General features: G+C 42.3%; 1 protein-coding gene across 1 annotated transcript in view; it reads left to right on the forward strand.

Moving 5' to 3' along the window:
* The window catches only part of ABCD1 (ATP binding cassette subfamily D member 1), a 52610-nt gene extending 40375 nt beyond the window's left edge, over positions 1 to 12235 (forward strand). The window contains 3 exon segments of the mRNA XM_075184967.1: positions 326 to 410; positions 1330 to 1455; positions 10994 to 12235. Coding sequence (XP_075041068.1) covers positions 326 to 410; positions 1330 to 1455; positions 10994 to 11222 — 440 coding nt within the window. The 3' untranslated portion in view covers positions 11223 to 12235.
* The last annotated feature ends 12952 nt before the right edge of the window (positions 12236 to 25187 follow it).

Below are 25187 nucleotides of genomic sequence, written 5' to 3' on the forward strand. Positions count from 1 at the left end.
CGCTGTTGTGGAGTGTACGTACACGCAGTTGCCCCCCGGACATACGCCCCGGCAGGTATACTAGTGTTGTACAGCTGGGCGTATCTTGTGATGAGGTCATCTCAACATATACACATAAGTACGTTGTTTTGTGTGTGCCACTTACATACATTTGGGGCTCAGAGGGGTCCAGGTGTAAATGAAGGCCAAATGGTTTAATTAAAGTTGCAGGAGGGTATGTAGAAGCCAGTACATTAAAGTTATCTGAAGGTGGAAAATCCCTTTCAATGTGGATTTATATGACATTCGCTGGGCTCTTTCCTGACTGTCTTCTGTTTCGTTGCAGGTTGGGACTCGGTGAGTGACTGGAAGGACGTACTCTCCGGGGGGGAGAAGCAGCGCGTTGGGATGGCACGCATGTTTTATCAGAAGTTAGTATTTATACAGGAGAAAATAAAACCACACTCAGCCTTTAATTCTTCATTATCATCATCATCATAATTATTATTATTATTACCAGTTCACCTACCAGTACATAGGCAAACCGAGGGGGGGGGGGGGTTCCTAGTGCCTGGAAACCCCCCTCCAAGTCTGGGACACTGTATAATTAAGTTGCTGGATCCTGCCCCCGCTTCACATGGCTCTGCTTGAAAAGGGAGAGCTGTGTGCACCTAACAGTAGTGCACGCAGCATTGCTCATGTATATTATGGGGATAGGAAGAGTTGGAGAGCAGCCAAGCACTGTCTAAAATTATAGCCACGCCCCCATGCATGATGGTCACGCCCAGGGGCGGCGTGGTGTGGAAACCCCCCTCTACAAATCCTGCGTTTGCCCCTGCAGTATGTATTTGGACTATGAGAGCAAACCGAGGCTCCCAGGTACAGCTCTCTGTATAAGACAGTTCACTGGTTGTCAGTTTTAAGTATGTTTTGCTAAATTCCTATTGCACTTGTCTGATCCAGCCATCGATACGAACCCAATAAACAGGTCACTCCCACTTCACACTGATATTTGTTATCCAGATGCTTTCCATAATGAAATGTATTTAAGTAAAAATATAGATAGATATTGTTTACGTTTGGGACCTGGAACATATGTATAAGGTTGAGCACGTGCCTTTATCTCTGTCATATGATAGCGTTAGATCTATGCTTCAGTTCAAACATAGCCCAGTAGTGGCTATAAATACAGAGCTTTATTATACCGCTGGAACCTGCAACTCTTTCACAAAACAATTCAGCAATTGAAGACTTGTTCGCAAGGGTCATCTGCATTAGTCAGCTGTTGATGGGGTGAGATTTCATATAAGCCAGGGCCCTCTTGTAACAGTTTGGTTATGTTCTTTGCAGACCAAAATACGCCCTTTTGGACGAGTGCACGAGCGCTGTGAGCATCGACGTGGAGGGTAAGATCTTCCAGGCTGCAAAGGATGCTGGGATCGCTCTGCTGTCTATCACGCACAGGCCTTCTCTCTGGTAAGACTCTGGTGGTCTCATTATGTACTCTCTATGTGTAGAAATCAGGGGCCACAGCAGTTTGGGTGGTAGAATACTGTATTCCTTCAGTCTGTAATATTTATGTGTTGAAGAAACATTCCAAAGATACTAAATATTAGTACTGAGTGGAGTTTGAGCATTCAAAGAAAAAACAAAAAACAGGTTTGTACTTAAAGGGTATTAGCCGATGTCCCCAAAAACTTTAAAGATATCATTCTCTAATCTGTATTCCTGAAGCTGAACAGTCGATGACACTTCCCCATAAATACAGCTTAGAGCAGGGAACAGGGGTAAAGTACCCCAAATGGGGTAAAAATGAAATTCCTGGGGGTAATGCTGCCGATTCACATGCTGTCAGTTGGATTGTAGACTCCTTTAAATGTGAAATTGCTGTTGTACCAGAAGAGCCCCAAGGGTTGGCAGAGGCAGGGGCGGACCCAGACATTTGCCCTACCCGGGGCGATTTTAGGGGGGGGCGATTTAGGCCCCGCCCCCTTCCTGTGTTCTAAGGCTGCCGGCGGCTGCACAGTATGTGCAGGTCCGTTCAGCAGTGAAAGTGTGCTGTCCCGCTGCTCTGATTGTGTTTAAAACACAATCAGAGCAGCCGGGCAGCATACTGTCACTGCTGAACGGACCTGCACAGTGTGCAGCCGCCGGCAGCAAGCCCCTGGTAGGGGGGGGCGATCGCCCCCCCCCTGGATCCGCCACTGGGCAGAGGCACTTCTTGAGCTTCGATGCAATAATGAAGCACGTATTACATTTGAAAACAAAGAAGATCTGTCATATTTTTGGATGTCAACAGCTGCAAAGTCATTCAAAATTGCCCATGAGGAGCCAGTCAAAAAGTTGCTGTCTTTTGCAACAACCTATCTTTGCACACAAGGATTTTCCACTCTAACAAAGATAAAAACAAAGCAGAGAAATCAATTGGACATTGAAGACTGTATCAAAATTGTTCTGACATCAAAATGCCCCAATATTGATGCTCTTGTATCAAAAATGAAGCAACATCATTTCTCCAAAAACATGAAGTTTTGAAGTTGAAGCTTTCAAAGAAATTTTGAATAGATTCAATAAAATTTTGAATTCCAATAATCAATAATATATGATTTCCTTCCTTTCAAATCAAGGGGGTAACGTCAGCGAATCTAAATATATTTTGGGGTAAAAAAGTTCCCTGACCCCTAGCTTAGAGCCATGGGCAGATATTCTAGGTATCGGAGATCCCAATGGATTTAGCAAACTGCGACTATTCGGTAATTCTAACTCTATGGGCTAGATTTACTAAGCTGCGGGTTTGAAAAAGTGGGTTTGTTGCCTATAGCAACCAATCAGATTCTAGCTTTCATTTATTTAGTACCTTCTACAAAATGAAAGCTAGAATCTGATTGGTTGCTATAGGCAACATCCCCACTTTTTCAAACCCGCAGCTTAGTAAATCTAGCCCTATGTCCTATAGTTCTATGATTGAATTCATACTGAAGTAAATACTATCATTACTAATATTACAATTATCAATATGGTAGTACACATCAATGGACACTGTACGTTGACATTTCTGCAAATATTTGTATAATAAGTGTATTGTGATCTCTTAATTGGTACATATTTAATGATCATATACTCAGGGATATGAGGAGTTCTGCTCAGAGTGTAGTTATAATAATTTCAGTAGATCAACATTTGACAAAAATTGAGCCATTTGTAAACTGTATAATTCACTAGCACATATAATTCCTTAAGCCATGACCCTATTCTAAAAGTTAATAAGGCTTCCTAGTGACCAAATGTCCTCTTGGTTGAAGTAAGGGCCACTTGTCGGAGGACTCAGGGTGTGGGTATTTGTTTTGTGCATTCTGTACCAATGTTCTAGTGAACACAAAGCAGCTAACCCTGTAATAACAATTGATTAAAAAGCCACTTAAAACATTCAACACATTTCTATTTAGAAGCCTCCGTACTATAATAGTGGTTATTATATGTGAAAATGTAAGTAATCTTGTTATCTACCTGCCTCATGGCCTGGCCTCTGTTATCGGCCCTTGTACACTATAAGTGGCCCTATGCCGCGTGCACTTGTGATGGCTAATTAACTATTTGCTGCCTTCCCAATTAACGTTTGGCCAGGACTGGCAAAAATGTGATTGACAAGGTGACTAAACCCCACCTAGTGCGCGGTCATTGTCTAATGGAATAATTGGTCTTTCTTCAACATTGGACAGAGAACTTCTTGACACCTGGGTCAAGCAACCGTTATCACTTGACTGAGCTCCTTTAGGGGTGGATTTATCAAACCACCTGAAAAGAAAAGTAGAGTTGTTGCCCATAGCAACCAATCAGATTCCAGCTATCATTTTCTAGAATGTACTAGATAAATGATGGCTAGAATCTGATTGGTTGCTATGGGCAACAGCTCTACTTTTCAGAGGGGAAGAGTCGTGTGCGTAGGAGAACAAATCCTTTCCCCCTTTATCCTTGATGAGCGATCCCTTGGTGTCCTCACTAAGGTGTAATAGAGAGGATCGACACTGTGTCACAGCAAAATGTGTCCCTCTTACTAAAATACAATGTCCGGTCAATTTAATGCTGGCGAACATTACGTCGGACACCTTCCTCGTATTAATCTCTGATGACCAGTGATAGGGAGAGAACTAAGCGCAGGAGCCAGCGAACGCAACAGAGCTTCACTGAGCATGCTCAGAATAGCAGGAAACACCGTGGGGGGGTGAAACGTAATGCCCCCCTCCTCCTTCATATTCATGTCCTGGAGATTGCATGGTACATCTCTGGTAGTAAAACGAGAAAAATCTTACATCTGAGGACAAGTCCTCTTTAAATATTCCCAGTGGCAAAAACTGGGACTGTTCTGGGAAAACTGGGACACATTAGAGCTGTCAGTATGTTCCTTCTCGCTCTCTCCTTCTGAACTCTGGACCAGATGACTTCTGTTTAATTAGGAAATAATGGTCATTCATATGCACAAGGCACTATTATGTGTCTAGCTGGCTAGGGGTTGCAGTACTATGTAGGGTTAGCACTGCAGGCAGAAAGGGGTTAAACAGCATTAGCGTTGCTTGAGCGAGGCCAGTATGGCCATTCTCAATTATTTGACCTCCAGCTGCCCTTTTGTGCCCGACTTCTGTCCCCCTCTATCGTCACAGATGGGGGACTTGGATGGCCTCCAGCCTTGGCCCCTATGAAGGGGACACTCGCACAATGGAGCCTTGTTCTTCCCTCCTCTGTAGTCCGTACAGTGACCTTCAGCAAAGAGACAAGGCCACGTTACATGGGGGAGATGAGAGCGTTTTACCACGTTGCTTCCTCTCCTCTCCCATTCAGCCGGTGGCTGTTATGTGCACGCCCGCACGTCTCTGCAGCCACTCACTGTGTCAGGGGGACACACTACATGATCCTGCTAGGGGGGGCTAGAGATGTCATTTCAGGATCCTTCGCTGTACTGACAAGTTGTATGAAAGCCCAAGCCCCCTCTTCTCTAGCTGTATTTCACATTATACAATTGTCTATTTCAGAGGTGTCCAAGTTCAGTCCTCAAAAGATACCAACAGGTCATGTTTTCAGGATCTCTTTAATCACGCACAGGTGAGTTAATCTATTTGGCTGGGTCAGTAATTATCCCACCTGTTTCTACAGACAGAAATCCTGAAAACATGACCTGTTGGCATCTTTTGAGGACTGAACTTGGACACGTCTGGTCTATTTGCAAGCTTAGGAATTCTAGAGAAATCCTGGGATCTTATGTATCTAACACATCAGGGAATTTCCATTGTGTTATACATCGTGTCACACATCTTTTCTTTACCTTCTTGCGGGTTTGTTGGCGGAGTCTAATTGCTTGAGGTTTTCTTTGATTAACCATTCATGTGCACCTACGTACCCAGCCTTCCGTGGCACATCACCACCAAGCTCACAATCCATTAGATCTAGCAGGGCCCTTCATCCTCCTTTTTGCTTATTCGCTTCCACTTGTGCGTCCTTGTATTATGCCTCTTGCAAGGTCTATACTTCACTTTGCTTTGTACCTAATCTTGTTTTTTATTGTGCTTGTTGGGCCTTTACGTTCTATGTACTGCGCCCTACAGAATGTTGCGGTGACCTATGAATAAACAATACTAATAATCACAGGGACAATTGTTCTGTAACCAATAAGATATTCACTTTGATCAGTCCACAACAGGTAATAAATTATGCCGGCATTTACAGCAAATGGGGGTCAGCCACAGGACCTCCCCCTATTGCCCAAACAGAGAGACGACTGCAGGGCTAAAGTCCAAAGTGACCTACTGAAAGCTATGGGTGGCTTTGTGGAACGTTTGTTTTGGGTGGTTTTTTGCACCCTTGCTACAGGGAGAACAAGCAGATTTCGAGCAATTCTCCTCTACGATTAAGGTGAAGAGGGTGACCTTCCTTTTTGCTTTTTATCTGGGATTGGGGGACATGTTTAATTGACCTCCGCTTAAGGTAAAGTTCTCCTATGAAGGTAGCCCTACATGAGCAGATCCAGCTGCCTGATCTATTGGACGGATTCAACCTTTTACCGCTTAGGCCGGACAACTGGTGAAGACAAATGATGACTGCACACATGTGACATAATGGTCATTGTCCAGCCGTGTTTTCCACCAGTCATCAAACGTTACCGGTCAGAGGTTGATTGGAATCTGTGGGCTGTTTTGTGTCCGCACACATTAAAATCTGTTGCCAACTAGGTCTAAAACTGTGTAATTGGCCGTCAGAATAGCAGCATGTATGGCCTAATAACGTGAAATAGCTGCTTGGTTAGTATAAGTTACAGCAAGCTAGTTTTATTTGCACTGCTTGATTAAATCTTCCTCTTAAGGTGCATTGGGGCAGGGACTGATGTGAATGAGTTCTCTGTACAGCGCCGCGGAATTAGTGGTGCTATATAAATAAATGGTGATGATGAATGTCTTATACTAAGAACAGTCACGTATGTTGTATCATCATCCGTTATTTATATAGCGCCACTAATTCCGCAGCGCTGTACAGAGAACTCGCTCACATCAGTCCCTGCCCCATTGGGGCTTACAGTCTAAATTCCCTGACACACACACACACACAGACAGACACACAGACTAGGGTCAACTTGTTAGCAGCCAATTAACCTACCAGTATGTTTTTGGAGTATGGGAGGAAACAGGAGCACCCGGAGGGAACCCACGCAAACAGGGAGAACATACAAACTCCACACAGATAAGGCCATGGTCAGGAATCGAACTCATGACCCCAGTGCTATAAGACAGAAGTGCTAACCACTGAGCCACCGTGCTGCCCTGACATTGATTGTTCCATCTTTTCTGCAGTCTCAATTTGATTGTATGGCCGATATTTATAAGCTACATCAACAACCCAAATTAAAACATTATCAACAGGCTCCAACCTGCCACCTTCATCTACACCTTACAAAGTCTGCAGTGAAACACAATCTAATTACCCGGCCATTGCGACTTATATGAGATTACTTCAACTGGAAATTCGACTTCTTTTTAAGCTTTGTGAACATTTTGTTTTGTAATTTGAATAATTCAGAATCTAATGTCCTTAAAGCCCTTTTGTCTCTTTTCTAATATTACTATAAGACCAGCCCATAAGGGTGCAAGTATTGTTATTTAGGTTAGGTACACATGGAAGAATTTTCCGACTGACGTGTTATCTCAAACGATTGAACCTAGGACTGAAGGTCCGATCAGTCTGACGATTCACCCATACACAATGACACGATTTACCTTCAGATCTGTGCTCTTCATCTGGTCCTCTAGTCTTCAGAGAATGACAGCACAATATTCATTCATTCATTCATTATTGTCACACTGATTAAACCGCCTTGTTATAGCTATCCACATGTCCTAATGAATTTCGTTGGCATCTGTGACTCTGAAACTAAATATTCAGTCTCGGAACAAACAAATGAATTATTCCTTCTACAGCGCTCTATACATTTATTCACTGGGGCGTTCATTGCCGGCATCAGCTAAAAAGAGCCCGACTCTTTAAACTCTATGGAGATCGTGAGCATGATGAGTGCATACACACTACATGATCGGTTGGAAAATTTTAAACGGTACGACCAACCAAATGAGCCGACAATCGACACTTTGGAACAACTTTCGACCATCGTGTCACTACACACTAACCTGACTTCTAACCGAACGGTCGTATGTCGGCTGATTTGCCCGATTATTGGGCAAAAATGCTCCAGTGTGTACCAAGCCTTTAGTCGTATATTGTCTGCAGTGCTGAGATGACGTACCAGCTGTCAGATATAAATTGTTAGGTTCCAAAATTTGACTCGACTAACGGTTTCAAATGAGAGACTGATGGCATTATTGATATAGGCGTGTGTAACATGTGCATCGATGAAGGGACCCAGCCTTCCTTATACAATATCCTGAAACATTTATTGCCTATACCTGGCCAAAAATACCTAAAACTTTATTAAATCCAACAGGCAGGACAATGATATCTGCTTGTGGTTCACTCTCAGCCTTTCGCTCAGTTTATTGACTTTTATTTACAAGTAATTGGTCTATTTGAGATCCTGCTGATTTTTTTGGACTAAGCTTAATGTCCTGGGCAATATTCCTCATCATTCTATATTTGTATTACTTTGTATACTAACATTAAGCACCAGAATGGCATTGAGATTGATATGCTGCTCAATGAGTAATAATTCTCTATATCATTTTCTACCCAAACAATTATTTATTTGATTAGTTGACTTAATTTTACTTAAATTAAATCAATTAACAGAGAATTGGCCCTTAATATGCCAATATGTGTATGCATCATGACGAACAGACTTATTTTTTGCATAACCACCATTTTTTCTGAATAGATCCATATATATATATATATATATATATATATATATATATATATATATATATATATATATATATATATATATATTGATGATTTGTTTTTGATTTGGGCGAGTGATGAATAGCAACTTTTGATCCTCCATTCCATCCTGGGGAGCGTTCAATTTATCTCTAGTTTTACTAAACAACTAAGGGGTATATTTACTAAACTGGGTTTGATAAAGTGGAGATGTTGCCTATAGCAACCAATCAGATTCTAGCTGTCATATTTAGTACATTCTACAAAATGACAGCTGAAATCTTATTGGTTGCTATAGGCAACATCTCCACTTTATCAAACCCACAGGTTAGTAAATATACCTCTTAGTTGTTTAGTAAAACTAGAGATAAAAACACCATTCTATATAAAGATAGTCTTCATCCCTGGCCACTGAAACGTGGACTCCCTTAAGCAAGGTTCACATTACACTAATTGTTATGCAATCATTGTGCATTAAAAGGCCATTAGGTCAGATATCGCATTAGTGTGTACACTCCCACGATCATGTTTTATCGCACCAAAGCACATCACATCGTTTGATTTAATTTTATCATCTTCCTAAAAATCATGTAGGTGTGTACACATGAAATCCGTATGCTCATCGGGACTTTCAGTCGTTGGTCAAATCGTTACAGAAATCGCTTCCGCAGTAATTTTCTGTAGTGTGTACCCAGCTTTACTCTAACAACTTATCCTGCTCTGTTGGAATCGTCACTTGAAGGGATTGAAGACAGATTTTGTCACGGAGGTTATAATTGTATTGAAGTGCGTTTGGCTATTGAACAGAGTCTTGTGATTTTTAGAAAACAGCTACAGTAACAGGATGTCATTAAACCACAGAATAGACTAAACTACAGCACAACCTATAATATTATCTCTGGGAACGTTAAAGCGGTAATCCTTGGCATGTTATAACCTCAGAGTCCATTCTCGCTAATGAATTGTCACTGCCACCCATGTTACTTTATAAACATTGGTGCAGCCTACGTGGCAGATTGGACTGTACCGATAGGATGCTGGAAATTTTATTGCATAGTAAGACTTGGGGGTATATTTACTAAACTGCGAGTTTTGAAAAAGTGGAGATGTTGCCTATAGCAACCAATCAGATTCTAGCTGTCATTTTGTACAATGCACTAAATAAATGATATCTAGAATCTGATTGGTTGCTACGGGCAATATCTCCACTTTTTAAAACCCGCAGTTTAGTAAATATACCCGCTGATCTCTAAACATGTTTCTACAGATGTGCAGGTTGTGTAAACTGTTAATTTATGGGGACAGGATCCGGCCGATCCCGAGAATATGGATTTATGTAGCAGCCCCCAGGGCCCCGGCTTGGGGCAAGTGCTGTCCTCTCCCGAGCTGGTATAGCAGTTTTAGGGAGAGGACAGGAACAGAAGAAAAATGCTGTTACATTAAGTATTTTGGTGGATACGTTACCTTGAGGCCTTGGCCAATAATGAGTTTAACTAGGGCATACAAATGTCTTACTTTGTGTAATAAAAAATCATTTTTGGGTGTATTGATATAGTTTTCTTTTACTGTTTATAATGAATTAGGCTGACCATACATAGTAACAATTAGCAACCGTATTAAAGCAAGAAAACCACTAAGTTTTTATCTCCCATTTATTAGTTCTTGTTCATTATAGTTACGTGCGGAAAGTCATTGGGCATAGTTAATTCTGGTCTCTAGTGTATGTTATTTTTTTTATTTTGTTTGTCTTATGTTGTCAGTATGATTGTCTCTGCTTTTTTTGTGTTGTTTGCACGTCTTTTAGTTCTTTGGTCCCATGTATTAGTTGTGTGTTCGTGTGTTTGCTTGTTTCCTGTTTGTTAGACTCCCATCTACTAGTGGAACTTGCCTCTTGTGTATCAGGTTGGCTTTTATTGATAGTTTGATAATGCTATTTTTTTTATTTATTTGTTTATGCTGTAAAATTTTGATCTGCTATGTTTCTACTGTACGCTTGATTGGCTACTACGACAGCTGATTGGGCACGCTCCTTGATTACAGCGTGCTACGAGCATTTAAATAGCAGACGTTGACTCTGTCTGTATTGCCCTTGAAAAAGTTCCTGGTTAGGATCCAATTGGCCATCGAGCACACTGTCCAGTGCCTAATGGCTTATTACACATTTGGTATGCTTTATGTATGGGACTATTTGTTCTTTTCCTTTGTATTTGGCTAATGTAAAGTACTGTGGGCTGAATGTATAAAATTCTCTTGTTATAGGGCTTGACCTACATTCTACTTCAGTAGAGATGTAATTGTTTGTCTTCTCTTCCCCAATAATCTTCTAGAGTTCCTCTGTCAATCTAATAGAAGTGTGATAATATTGTCTCCATATATTAACTTGGAGTGCAAGGGATAAGTGTGATATTGAGTGTGGTATATTGCATACTTGGAGTGGATAGGTCAGGAAAGGACTGAAAATATGGCAGAGTGCAGCAAAGAGCCCCTTGGTCGGCTTATAGCCCGCACAGTGGATAAGATGAAGCATTGTCCATCATACACATTCTCCCACGCTAGGCAGAATTGAGGTTACATTCTGTCTGGATGACTTTAGGGATTTGTCATGTCTGATTCTCACACCGCTCCTTCTCTTCCCCTATAGGAAATACCACACTCACCTCCTGCAGTTTGACGGTGAAGGGGGCTGGAAGTTTGAGAAACTGGACACCGCCGCCCGTCTCTCGCTCACCGAGGAGAAGCAACGCTTAGAGCAGCAGCTAGCCGGAGTGCCAAAAATGCAGCAGCGGCTCAGTGAGCTCTGCCAAATACTGGGAGAGGATTCCGATGTGACCAGCGGTGAAGAGGGCCAGACCACTGAGCCGGCGATGTAAGGGCACTGCTGTACTGGGCCACCCACCCATAGCTGTACTAGGCCATGTCACTGTGTATCCTGCCCATAGTCCACAGAAACACCTGTATCCGTTGGGTTGGAGATGATAACCAGAAACTCCTTTGTTCCGCTAAATGGTCTATAGAACTCTGCAAATCAAAGCAGAGCCGGCCACCTGGTAGGCAAGGAGTTAACACTTTTATGTCACTGGGGACCCATGTGACAAGCTCCCGACTCTGAACTGAATGTAGTGTCAGCCATAGGAGTCATTTCTGTTCTGTCGTAAATGTTTTACTGTGGTTCTAGCCCAGCCAATGTGAAGGAGAAGGAGGTGGGGGTGTCAACAGGTGTCTGTGCATAACCAATGTGGGAGAACCAGCAGTGTGAGCATTAACCCTTATCCTGTAAGCACACGGGATAGAATCCCAAAAGGACAGAGATTTGCGACGGTCATTGCCTCGTTTTTGCCATTGACGGCTTCAATGTAGAGATTATCCCCCTGGACCCACAGAGATTACAGCAGCTGGCTGCATATTTTTGGAGTAACTTGTAAAAATAGCCCAGTTGAGTTCTATCACCTGCAGTGACACGATTCAGAAGAGGAAGCTGTATGTTTGCTTAAGGTATCGTGCTTCAATTTCCTAAGGTATTTTGTAACTCAGACCAGGAGACTCTACATACTCGGAATTCTCCAGGTGTCATTAGTTTGTTTGTTTTCATAACTTGATGTTGATGAGCTGCAGAGGGAGAGATTGGAGATACTAAACTGCTCCAGATTGGGAGGCCACCTTCATTTCAATATCATGGTTTTGCTTTTTCGGGGGGAGGCCATTGACATCTTGGCTTACGCCATCTTGATGGGGCATTCCCAGGGCGCGTGAATATTCAGCAATGTCATGATGAAAATCTTGCACAAGCTGACCGTCATTTTATATTGATGAGTTGGCTCCAGTTTTATTTTGCTGTAGAACATGATAGATCTCATTGCAGAATGGGACAGTAGAACAAGCCTAATTAACGTACAGGGGGCAGAATCGTCTAAAACCTGCAACTTCAACACAGAGTTTGATTTAAAAAAAAATAAATGAAAAGCAACTGGCAATATATTTTAAAATTGTTTTTGGAAAAAAACTAAAAAAAACCACAAAATTTTAGGTGGGAAATCGGGATACTAGTATGTACATAATGCATTTAAATTTTTAGGCTTTTTATTGGTTTCAAATCCAGTAAGAAAAATTATCCTAGCTACATATAATTCTTATTCCTTGGATTTGTAGCCTTTTTGCTACGGTTTCATGACACAGTTTTAGGGAGTGATTTTCAGCAGTGTAGCGAGATTTAATCAAATTCAGTAATAGCCCTTGAAGAAATGCATTGTGGGATAGTTGTAATAACAACCACTAGTACTGAATTCCGCTGCTACATCATTCATTTGTTCACCAGAGAAAGGCCCTGTTACAGAGCGGCAGTTACTAATAATGGGTTTTTAGCTTAAAAAAATATAGAGACCTGTTGTAATTATCTACCATTCACGTTATACTCTGGTTTAAACTTTCATAGTAAAAGTGGTTTTCTAAGAGTGCTGAGCTCTCTCACCGGACCGATGCAGAGGAGGTGGTTAGTCCTGTATGGCATCGAAGCGTTGTTTAAAGGGTCGCAGGGCTGCGCTGTCCCAGCATGTTCTCCATCTGGTAATAATCCATTATCACATGTATAACAGGCCAGACCTGCGCGGTCCTGTATTCCTGTACCGCCAATGTAACGGGAGAACTAGAGCTTCTGGATCACACTTGTCTGCATAAGTGGCTTCATTAGACTTCACTTGGGCGTTACAAATACGGTATTGATTAAATATTAACCCCTCATTCAGATCCACACTCCATGAAGCCATGACACAAATGATACCTGCCCTTGTATATGTAGCTAATGGCACGCAATTGTTTTCTGTAATCAGCTGTTTTCTCTCAGCAACACACTTTGCAGGGTTACAGACAGGAAATCCGCTGTGCAAAAGAAAAAAAAAAATCTTTTTCTCAAATGTATTTACTGAGTACATCTTGTAATGTGTGTATATGTGTTTTAGGATGTAACTAGTTTATTGCATTTAAAGCCAAGTTTCTAGTTACAGAGAAAAAGACTTGCAAATTCTGCTATATGGCAGGTATAGCATTTCCTGGTCTCCATCCCCATACCATTTTTGTCATCTCCTATTCTTGCAAGACGCCTGGGCTTGTTTTTCCACCTCAGACGTGTCCTAGCAGACTTTCCCTTTGAATCAATATTAAGTGTCCCAATTTTATTAAGTGTGTTTTATTATAATAATAATTATTTTTTTTATCACTGATTTATTTAAAAAATTGCACTTTTTTCTTTGCGCTTCAGAAATGAAATCATGAGTAAAACATATTGACGCGGGTAAACGACACAATTAAGTGATTTTGCAGAAATAAGTTTTAATTCCAATGGACATTTATTCCGGTACCTTTTCAGTTGAGGTTTAACTGCAGCTATAACCTCCAAGGAAACAGCGCCCCCATGTGGCCAAATTAGAATGAAAAGTTGTAGGATTTTTCCATATCGTTTGGCAGTGTAACACAATTCTCATATTTATTCTGAGGGCTAATTCAACGCAGGGGTGATATATTGTTACTATATTTTACTGTGAGTTCATCAGACTGAGAAACTAAGAAGCAGGACAGAGCAGGGGAGATTTTATCAGCCGGCTCTTGATGGATGGATGTTACACTTAATGATTTAATCAGGACAGATTGACAGGTCTGCACATTCCCTCCGTGCTGCCGTGTGGCTTTGAGAAGTCAGGACTTGTACACTGGTTCCTGTTATGATTTGATAGTTGACGTAACCCCAGCACAGCTGCCGATAGCTGTAAGGTACATTTGCATAGGCCTTGTATGCAGGATTTGAGCTACATGTACAACTGCTGGGAGAGTACAGTCCCTTTGTCACAGCTCGGTGCTAGATAGAGTATGGCTATTATAACAGGCCTGAAAAAGCAAATATGACCTGCACAGCTGTGATGGAACAAGGGTATTTGCACTTGCCCTCTTGAAGGCAGGTTTGGCAGAACCAAACACGGGAGGCAGAAACATCATGGAATTAGGCGACAGAGATATTTTTCCCAGCAGTACCCATTTAAATCGGGGATCGCGAACTGGCAGCCCTCCAGAGCTTCACAGGCGGAAGGCCTGACCGCTAATAATCCCCCTCTATTGTCCCTCTTCTTAGTGATTCTGATATCACCAGTGGTGGAGCAGTTAACCCTTGATTGGATGGAGAGGTCTTCTCTCTAGAATAACCGGCTGATCATTAGTAGACTGTGGATTGGGCTATGGGAACACTTGGCCTGTTGTTGCGATGGCATGTACCTCAGAATACCCCATGCAATCCTAATGAGATGAAATGCATTTGTAATAAGGAATGTGTGATGTCACTCCTCTGCAAATCAAAGTCACGACATCCTCGCGGGACCAAATGTCAAACAAAAAAGGAAATAGAAAACCAACTAATAACTCCTTGTTGATTGTTTTGTAATGAAAGCTACTTCTCTCATTTTGTAAGCAGAGTAATATCTGTTTCTAGCCAGCAGATGTAACCAGTTCGGTTTTTGACTACATCGCATAGATAGCAGAAGCGACAGTGCCCCCTATACTCTAGAATCAGCTGTTTTATTGGCTGAACAGATCACATGGCATCATTTCATCACTGAGGGACTATGGGAGTTTCCCAGCGGAGGGAACTGATTTGTGCCCTGACCTATGCATTTACACGCAGCCTATCCATTAACTAGGAACCATAGGCAGAGATAGAGGAATAGATTTCTGTATATAAACTCTTAAGAATAACATCACATGCTGCCTGACAGAAGTCTATAAATACTTTCCCTGTGCTTAGGAATCCTGTTGATAGGTTAATCAGTCAGACATTGCAACGTCGTTCTAAAGTGTCTTTTGTAAGTCACGGTTCACAGAGGTGGTCCGTACAATCGCCAACACACCTCCGCCATGTTACTACTCACTGAGAGGTAGATCGTTGTTCACGTGGGTACAATGATGTACTTCTTAATTCTGGCACACACAAAAAATTATTGGATTTATACTATATGCTATTGTACCACATATCAGATTGCTTATTTTTACAGGATAGTGTGCCTTAATCAGTATATTTATAGACTATGGGGTATATTTACTAAACTGCGGGTTTGAAAAAGTGGAGATGTTGCCTATAGCAACCAATCAGATTCTAGTTATCATTTATTTAGTACATTCTACACAATGACAGCTAGAATCTTATTGGTTGTTATAGGCAACATCTCCACCTTTTCCTACCCGCCGTTTAGTAAATCTAGCCCTATATTTTATAATTGCCGCCTTATGAGTACAATACAGCACTTTTATGTCTGCTCTTTTTTTTAAAAAAAAAACCACCCGCTCTCTCCAGCAGAGATTCCAGTCAGCTCTTGTCAATACTATTGGCAAATATAAATAGTGGGGCTGTCTCATACACCTCTCTTGGTGTTTATATAATATATATATATATATATATATATATATATATATATATATATATATATATATATATATATATATATATATATTAGTCTTGAAGGCAGCTCCTGACTGTCACATGGGGATGCTTGTTTAAGTCCTCTGGCTGGGACGCAGCATGGGTTCCCAGTCTGTAACATTCCCAGTGCCTTGGACTTTGTTCAGGAAGTTGGTGTTGGTTACCATAGAGGTTAATTATTCCTATGACATCTGACTTACCCCTGGTGATTTATATATGAACAAGTCCTAACTCCCTCAGTTATGTATTTCAGCTAATAAAACAGTAGAAAATGAATAACCATCATTTCCATACTGTTTAGTCTGCACACAAGGAAATCTGAAGCATTCCCTAAACTCTCTGCACAGACCACCTAGTGCAGTGTTGGCTAACCTGTGACACTCCAGGTGTTGTGAAACTACAAGTCCCAGCATGCTTTGCCAATATATATCAGCTTATTGCTGGAAGGGTATGCTGGGACTTGTAGTTTCACAACACCTGGAGTGTCACAGGTTAGCCAACACTGACCTAGTGGTAATTGGTGATGGATACTCTATAGTTGCCCTCCCTCTCGCTTTTTCATCCGCTTGCCACAGGGCACACTAAATATATGGCTAGAAGCACCAGTTCACCCCCTGTGGGACCTTTGGCATGGCCGTAGGTGCATCATGTAATGACAGATTTGCCCATTTGTCTAACGTGGAATAAGAATAAATAGCATTAAAGCTACACTTAGTTTTAGTTACAATATCTTTGAACGCCAGCCGCTAATGAGTTAAATAAACCACTGTAGTTAATTTTATAGCACAGCAGGCAGCCTATTAATTACAGACCCAGGGCTCAGCATCAGGTTACACGGGCGGAGCTCACTCCCAGGTAATAAATACACAGACCTCTTTGTGTGAATGTTTCATCATGCGACATCACAGCTTCAGTCAGTTTGCACCCCAGGGGCAGATCTAGGTGTGGTTCCAAGTAGGAAGCTTTTGTCTCAGTTGCAGGATGGACTCTGGATGGAGAGAGGTTATGGAGCTGGTTGTCTTGAGACACAGAGGAGTCTGGGTAAACGGCAACCTGTGTTAGCGGCTGTTTACCTGGGACACACAATGAAGGCAGAGCCTAGAAATCACTGACTTCTAATGCAAAACTTTTACCAGCCCTCAGTCACCAGGGGCAGGCTGGGCTGTGGGGGGCATCTGCCCCCCTGGGCCGCTCCCATAGTGGGCTGCCTTGGGCTGTGCCCACCTCCATTTTTCCCTTTAAAATGTTCCTAATATGCTGCTGAGTCGTGTCTTACCCCCAGGGCTAAAATTTACCAGCCCTCTCCTGCCAAACACAGAGATTAATCTAAATTTGTGGTGACAACTTTTTACCCACCACCATTTGCCTGTAGAGGGGATAAAAACATGTTTATTGCTAGTTCTCGTTTGAGATGTGGCAGTAGAGCAAGGGTTAATCTTGAGCATTAAAGGTACTAAATAGGAGTAGTGATTTCACTTATACAATAGGGTGTAGAATCAGTAATATATTTCCGGAGAGTAATTTATGCTGACAGCATATGTTTCTCAAAAGCTCCAATTATAGTGTCAAACTTTCTAGATGTTAGATAACAACTTCTGTAAACATTAAAAAAAGCACATTAGTCATACCGCCTTCATACTGCCACCCAGGCAATATCCCGGGTATATGAACCCAGGCAAAATCCCGGGTAGGCCGCGTTCATACGGAACACGGGTCTGCCCGGGGTCTCCATGGCAACATCACAAGAGGAGCTCCGATTGGCTCCTCTTGTGATGTTTTTTTGTTTTTTACTTTAACATTGTGTCTGGTAAGACCCGGGGTTGAAAAACCCGGTTCGCACCATTCATAGTGCAGGCTTCCCAGGGCAAACCCGGGAATTACCCCACCAAAAGATCCGGGTCTAATTCCCGGGTCTGATGACCCAGAATTAGATCTGGGACCATTCAAAACCCGGGTTTTTGGTGCAGTATGAATGGGGTATAGGTTTATATCTGTATGTAACATTATGGAATATGGCTATTATCATTACCTGCAAAAATAAATAAATAAATAGAAAAAAACAATTGCACAGCCCTGCACATCATGTATGAATGACACATGAAATCACTAAATTCCAAGTATCTTCCTAGATATAATACAATCATTATTCCAAACCAGACCTAAGGTGGGCATTGCTAGATTGTATAGGGCGGAATAATCCGTAAGTGAGGCCTCGTTTACCGCTGAATGTAAAATTGCTTAGTCTGGGGAAAAATGCGTCTGTACATCTACACTTCAGCGGGTGTATTTTGAGTCGTGCACATCTTAAGATAAATAAATGTAGCGTATAGATGCGTCCGGCGCAAAAATGCAGTCGTCATCATCCATTCACAAACTTGCACCAGGCCTATAGGCCGCTTAAAGATATACCGCCGACGTCCTTAGTGATTATATGAGCGACTTATGTCCCAGCATGCACTGGGTTGCAAGGTGAATAATATTCACAGGATCTGTCTCTCACCACGTCATCTATGACACACTTCTATATATCTATGTATCATGAACACATAATCATTGCACAAATGGCATTTTTGTAGAGTTACATCTTATTCCGGGCTGCTGAACGATTGGATCTGTGCGGGAGTTGGCAGATACAATTTTGCTGAGCTGTTTTATTGCAGGCAATATGTATAAATCAGGGCACATGAACCTGACCACGCTTCCTGCCCACCCATTTCCTAAAATTCTCTGCCTATCTCGCCCAGACTTTTCTCCACTCCAGCAGTAACGGTCTCTGAACCTTATTGTTATCGGGCCCTTCGGTAAATGAATCATCGCTCAATCTGCATATATATTTGTGTTTTCTAAGGGTTAAATATTTATGACGACTTCATTTTTGTATCACCTATTATTATGTATCGTACTAACGAACCCAGAGAATTGTAAAGCACTTAAAGCCATGTAATCAAGTTTTGTCACTGTACCAACTTTGATACTTTTATATGTGTTTAACCACTTTAATATGTTGGATATAGGCAATGAAACAGCCTTGTTCTGAATAAAACAAGTAGGCCAGTGTGTGGCACAAGTCTCTTTAGGAATAGACACTGCCCAAACACCCGCGGCTGACCTGTACGAAACAATTAGCCCATCACTGCCTATCCAGATAGCCAAACGGAGATATTCATGTCGTGAATGTTGCTGTTGTTCTAACAGACTATGCAATGTAGCGGTCTATTGACATTTAGCAAATCCTACAATGTGCCTTAATTGTCGGTTCAAAGACCAAATGTCTTTTTATTGGTTAAATACTAATAAATGTATGATTTGAAAACCATTGTGTGTTTTTTTTTGTCTCTGCTATTTAGAATGTATTGGTGTCAGCTAGAACAGAATGCATTCACGTCATAAGCTGTTTGTAGGGGGTATACAGTATGTATTGTTACTAGTATGTTCAGTGCTGCAGAGGTGAGTTTGGGTGAAGAATATCATCATCATCATTTATTTATATAGCGCCACAAATTCCGCAGCGCTGTACAGAGAACTCATTCACATCAGTCCCTGCCCCGTGGGAGCTTACAGTCTAAATTCCCTAACATACACACAGACAGAGGGAGAGACAGATTAGGGTCAATTTTGATAGCAACCAGTTAACCTACCAGTATGTTTTTGGAGTGTGGGTGGAAACCGGAGCACCAGGAGGAAACCCACAAAAATACGGGGACAGCATACAAACTCCACACAGATAAGGCCATGGTCAGGAAATGAACTCATGACCCCAGTGCTGTGAGGCAGAAGTGCTAACCATTGAGCCACCGTGCTGCCCATTATTACACTATGGGGAGATTCAGTTGCCGGCGGTGCGGTGAGCGACATCACAGTGATATCAGGTGTATATATAGGTGTATCCTTAACTTGAAAAATCAAAGAAGACAATGGTAGGAAACATAAAACCAGAGATAATATATAAAAAAAATATTTTTAATGTCTCAATAAATATAATACATAGGCCTCATAAATTGGTAATTAAAACCAAACATTTAAAAAAACACTGGGACTATAAAATGTATAAATGGAATCACAAATGATGTCTATAAACGGACTAAATTAATCATCATTTATTTATATAGCGCCACTGATTCCGCAGAGCTGTACAGAGAACTAACTCACATCAGTCCCTGCTCCATTGGAGCTTACAATCTAAATTTCCTAACACACACACACATAGAGACACACAGACCACAAGAGATTAAGGGCAATTTGATAGCAGCCAATTACCCTACCAGTTTCTTTTTGGAGTGTGGGAGGAAACCGGAGCACCCGGAGGAAACCCACACAAACACAGGAAGAACATACAAACTCCACACAGATAAGACCATGGTCGTGAATCGAACTCATGACACCAGTGCTGTGAGGCAGAAGTGCTAACCACTGAGCCACCGTGCTGCCCTGAGCATGTCCGTGTAGCTCTATTAAATAATACGGTAGTTCATGTAAAAATATAGTCATAATAAAATCCCTCCCAAGATTTCCAGAAAAAAATCGGCCCATAAGTTGAAAGATGTATAGCAATCAAAGTAATGCTGGTGTATTAATGGTATTCCACGTCCAGATCCTGATGGAACATCACTGGCAAATGACTTGCATAGGAAATAAATGATATAACTCACTTAATTGTCTCAGTGGTTCCAATGCTGCAGCTCCTGCTTATGACTCCGTCCGTCAGAGAACATTACCCAGAAGCACAGAGGTTTATTTCCTCGCAGTCTGTGACATTAGTAATAGCGAAGGTGAGTAGATCTTCACATGCAAAAAAAACTGTAGAGATTGATTTCAGCATTGGTAACAAATTTCAATTAGGGCACATAAATCCTGGAGGGAAAAAAAACGGTACCAGTGTAAATATAAAAAAAGACTCTAATATCAGATAACTGAAACAGCGGTCCCAGTGTAGAATATTTGACGCCTTTCGTCTGTAGAACCCAGACATTAAAATCTCTGACACAAAGTGCCTCTGTCGACGTTTTGGAGACACCTTGCACGGAATTGATTCTACGCCTACGTGGAAAAAAGTATTTGGACATCCCCTTCTAATGACTGTTTTGGCAATTTCAGCCACACCCATTGCTAACTGGTGCATAGAATCAAGCATACAGACATGTGATCGCTATAGTCACGTTAGCAGTACTGGGTCATGCTGAACAGCTCAGTGACTTTCAACATGGTAGTGTTATAGGATGCCAACTTTCCAATAAGTCAGTTTGACAAATTTCTGCCTTGGTACAGCTGCTCTGGTCAACTGTAAGTGCTGTTATTGTGAAGTGGAAAAGACTAGGAGCAACAACAGCTCAGCCGTGAAGTGGTCGGCCACATAAGCTCATGGAACAGGACCATCAAGTGCTGAAGCTACTAAAAATAGTCTGTCCTGGGTTGCAACACTCATTACCGAGTACCCAACTGCCTCTGGTAGCATCATCGGCACAAGAAATGTTCATCCAGAGTTTCATGAATTGGGGTTTCCGTGGCCAGCACCCACACACAAGCCAATGCCGAACATGGACTGGAGTGGTGTAAAGCACTCCGCCGTTGGTCTCTGAAGCATTCTCTGGTCTGGCAAAGCACATTTCACCATCTGGTACTCTGACGGACAGATCTGGTTTTGGCGAATGAATAGAATGTTTCCTACCCTAACGCCAACTGTAAAGTCTTAGGATTTTTTTCATGGTTTTGCCTAGGCCCCTTAAATCCAAAGAAAGGAAATCTTACTGCTACAACATACAATGACATTCTAGGGAATTGTGTGTTTCCAAAGTTGTGGCAACAGTTTGGAAATGGCACTTTCCGGTTTCAGCATGACAAAGCCCCCTAGCACAAAGAGAGGTCCGCCCCCCCCCCTGCAAAAATTGGCGCCCTCCTCCCCCTCACCCCGTCTTTCCTTACCTTGTCTCACCACCGCCGCCTCTCTGCTCCGTCTCCTCCCCTCCACTCACTGACACTAGTGAGTGGAGGGGAGGAGACGGAGCAGAGAGGCGGCGGTGGTGAGCAATAGCCTCTTCCCCCCTCCCCGTGCATCTGAATGCTGTGCTGCGGCCGTGGCAGGTATGGTCAGCGGTCGCCGCACAGTTTTAAAGTCATTTACCATTCTGTGGCACCCTCCAGAGCCCGGTGCCCTAGGCAAGTGCCTAACCTTGCCTAATGGGAGCGCCGGGCCTGCCTCAACCCCATTGAATACCTTTGTAATTAACCAAAACACTGTCTGCGAGCCAGGCCTTATCGTCCAACATCACTGTCCGACCTCACTAAGGCTTTTGTGGCTGAATGGATGCGAGTCCCCACAGCCATGTTCAAGAATCTAATGGGAAGCTTTCCCAGAAGTTTGGAGGTTGTTACAGCGCCAAAGGGACGACCAGCTCCATATTAATGTCCGTGATTTTGGAACAAGGGGGTATATTTACTAAACAGCGGGTTTGAAAAAGTGGAGATGTTGCCTAGAGCAACCAATCAGATTCCAGCTGTCATTTTGTAGAATGTACTAAATAAGTGACAGCTAGAATCTGATTGGTTGCTATAGGCAACATCACCACTTTTTCAAACCCGCAGTTTAGTAAATATACCCCAAGATGTTTAACAAGCACATATGGATGTGATGTTCGATCTGCGGTCCCTCTTAATGGTTCCTGAGTCTGAGATGTTTTTGTGTTAGGCAATATGGAGGTAACGCCGCTAGCCACGATGACAGCGCAAAAGTTCTGAAACTGCATTCAGGAATTACAAGTTTCATTATGCTTTGCACTTCTTCGAAAAGTACCACAGTCTCGGCAACAGACGACATGCCTGTACTATTGTACTAAGGGGTTCAAGTAAAAGCTCTGCTAGACTGTAGTTGTAGTGTGCACTATAAATATTGTATTCCTCCACTTGAACTATAAAAAAAAAAGTAGTTCTTGTTTGTTGCCATGGAGCGCTGTGTGTACTTTGTGGGTGGAGTCATGTCGTGTAGGATCTTTTGGGTCTCGTGGTACAGGGGCAAACGCAGGATTTGTAGAGGGGGGTTTCCACTCCACGCCGCCAGTGGGGTCGTGACCAGCATGCATGGGGGCGTGGATATAATTTAAGACAGTGCTTGGCTGCTCTCCAACTCTCCTTATCCCCATAATATACATGGGCAATGCTGCGTGGACTACTGTTAGGTGCATGCAGCTCTCTCTTTGTGTGAAGCAGGGGCAGGGTCCAGCCACCTCAATTATACAGTGCCCCAGGCTTGAAGGGGGGGGGGGGGGGTTCCAGGCATTAGGAACCCCCCCCCTCGCTTTGCCTATGTGGTAGATTATTCATCCCAGAGGGCTAAACAGGCAAGATGGATTAGACATAAAGGTGCATATAAAATACAGCAGACATATAACAATAAAACACAGTACATACATAATGAAAGCCTGGTAATAGTTTTTGAAAAGATATAAAAAAAACACAGAAAAGGTCAGTAATAAAATAAAAAAATAATCAAAAAGGGTCAACTGTAAAACGACCTAAACTTAGTAGTTTGAGACGGGTGAAGACCAAGATCCTCAATATCTCTTCCAGATCATTGATATGTTTGAAGTCCCTCACTATCCTCTCTCATTCGTCAAATTTCTATATGCTGCTTCTGGAAACAGAGATATGGATCTGCCGTTACCTAGCAACGACTATCTTTACTTTTATTAATTGGGGCTAGTACTCAACTCACATAATTGCAATAATAAAATAAAAAAAATATATAGTATATAAGCTGCAGTTATGCTAGTCTAATGCTCTATTTCAGTGTTGGCTAACCTGTGACACTCCAGGTGTTGTGAAACTACAAGTCCCAGCATGCTTTGCCAATATATAGCAGCTTATTGCTGGAAGGGTATGCTGGGACTTGTAGTTTCACAACACCTGGAGTGTCACAGGTTAGTCAACACTGCTCTATTTGGTGAGATTGTGACCAACCAGTTGTGGGCAAATGCAAATTTTCGTAATTTATATTACACAAACTGGGGTAAGTTCAACTCAGCACCAGGACCTAAATTGCCATTGTTTTCTAGGGACACTGCTGCTGATCCGGTGAATCGAAGCACCTCATGTGTGATACTCTCTAACAGGCCCTAGACCAGTGTTGGCTAACCTGTGACACTCCAGGTGTTGTGAAATTACAAGTCCCAGCATGCTTTGCCAATATATAGCAGCTTATTGCTGGAAGGGTATGCTGGGACTTGTAGTTTCACAACACCTGGAGTGTCACAGGTTAGCCAACACTGTCCTAGAGCACTACCATCTCCCATACTTACCAACTTTCTGTTGGTGAAATCCGGGAGCCTGCAGAGGAGGTGGGCGTGACGGGGGGGGGGCGGGGCTCCAAGTGACGTCATTTTGGACCTGCCCCCATGACGTGATGACGCAAAATGCGTCATTTGACAGCGGGGGGCGGGGCCAAACGCCGCGATTCACCGAGAAACGCGGCGTTTGGGACTTAATTCTGCCCACTTCACTAGGAAGTGGGCAGAATTATCCAGATGCGGGGGATTGCCACACTCGCCCGGGAGCCCGGGAGACTCTCGCAAAATGCGGGAGTCTCCCGGATATTTCGGGAGAGTTGGCAAGTCTGCCATCTCCAACATGATAAGTTTACGAAATTCCAGTATACAATGTTGTTTGCATTTTAATTAATTCTCCTCAATAACTTTAGCTTATAAATTCAAGAAAGTAAGAAGAACAGAAAGAACAACTTACAGAAAAAAGCTAGTTTTTAACATTTGCTTCTTAAATTGTAACAGATAGCTTATGGGTAACTCATAATAGTGAAGCAAACTATTAGGAACAAAAGTCACAACTCTGAAAGTTCCTATTTGCATACTCTGCAGTCTTCTGTTAGGGGAACTAATTTTAACCCTGCAGCATTTCTGCATATATACAGTCAAAATATGTATGTCCCAGCTGTTTCAATGTTGTTAGATTTCATCTGCATTAGATCTAAATGTATTTTTTATTTTTTTTTATTTTTACTAAACCTGTGCCTGGGGCATTCATTGGATTGGTCAATGTCAGACTTTAGGCTCAGATGCACCAATATTTGTAGCTGCATCTAAGTGTTACATCGTTCACACTTGCTGAAAGAAGCAACATGGTTTCAAATAGAGATCCTTGATTGCTTTACTGAAGACAAGTTCTACATACACAGACATGCAATAAAGAAGACGGATGATTTAAGAGTACTTCAACAGAGCCTCGCTCCCAAGTGGAAGGGAACCTTCGGCCCCTCCCATCAATATATAAAGTGCCTCTGGTCATAAGGGGTTAGAGATCTTGGGAGCAGAGGGCTATAAATCTACATCTTGCTAATATGGTAAGAATAATCTGTAAAAAAGACATTTCCAGGCTTGGA

Source organism: Mixophyes fleayi, chromosome 9 (genome assembly GCF_038048845.1).
Source record: "Mixophyes fleayi isolate aMixFle1 chromosome 9, aMixFle1.hap1, whole genome shotgun sequence".
In the NCBI taxonomy this organism is placed as follows: domain Eukaryota; kingdom Metazoa; phylum Chordata; class Amphibia; order Anura; family Limnodynastidae; genus Mixophyes; species Mixophyes fleayi.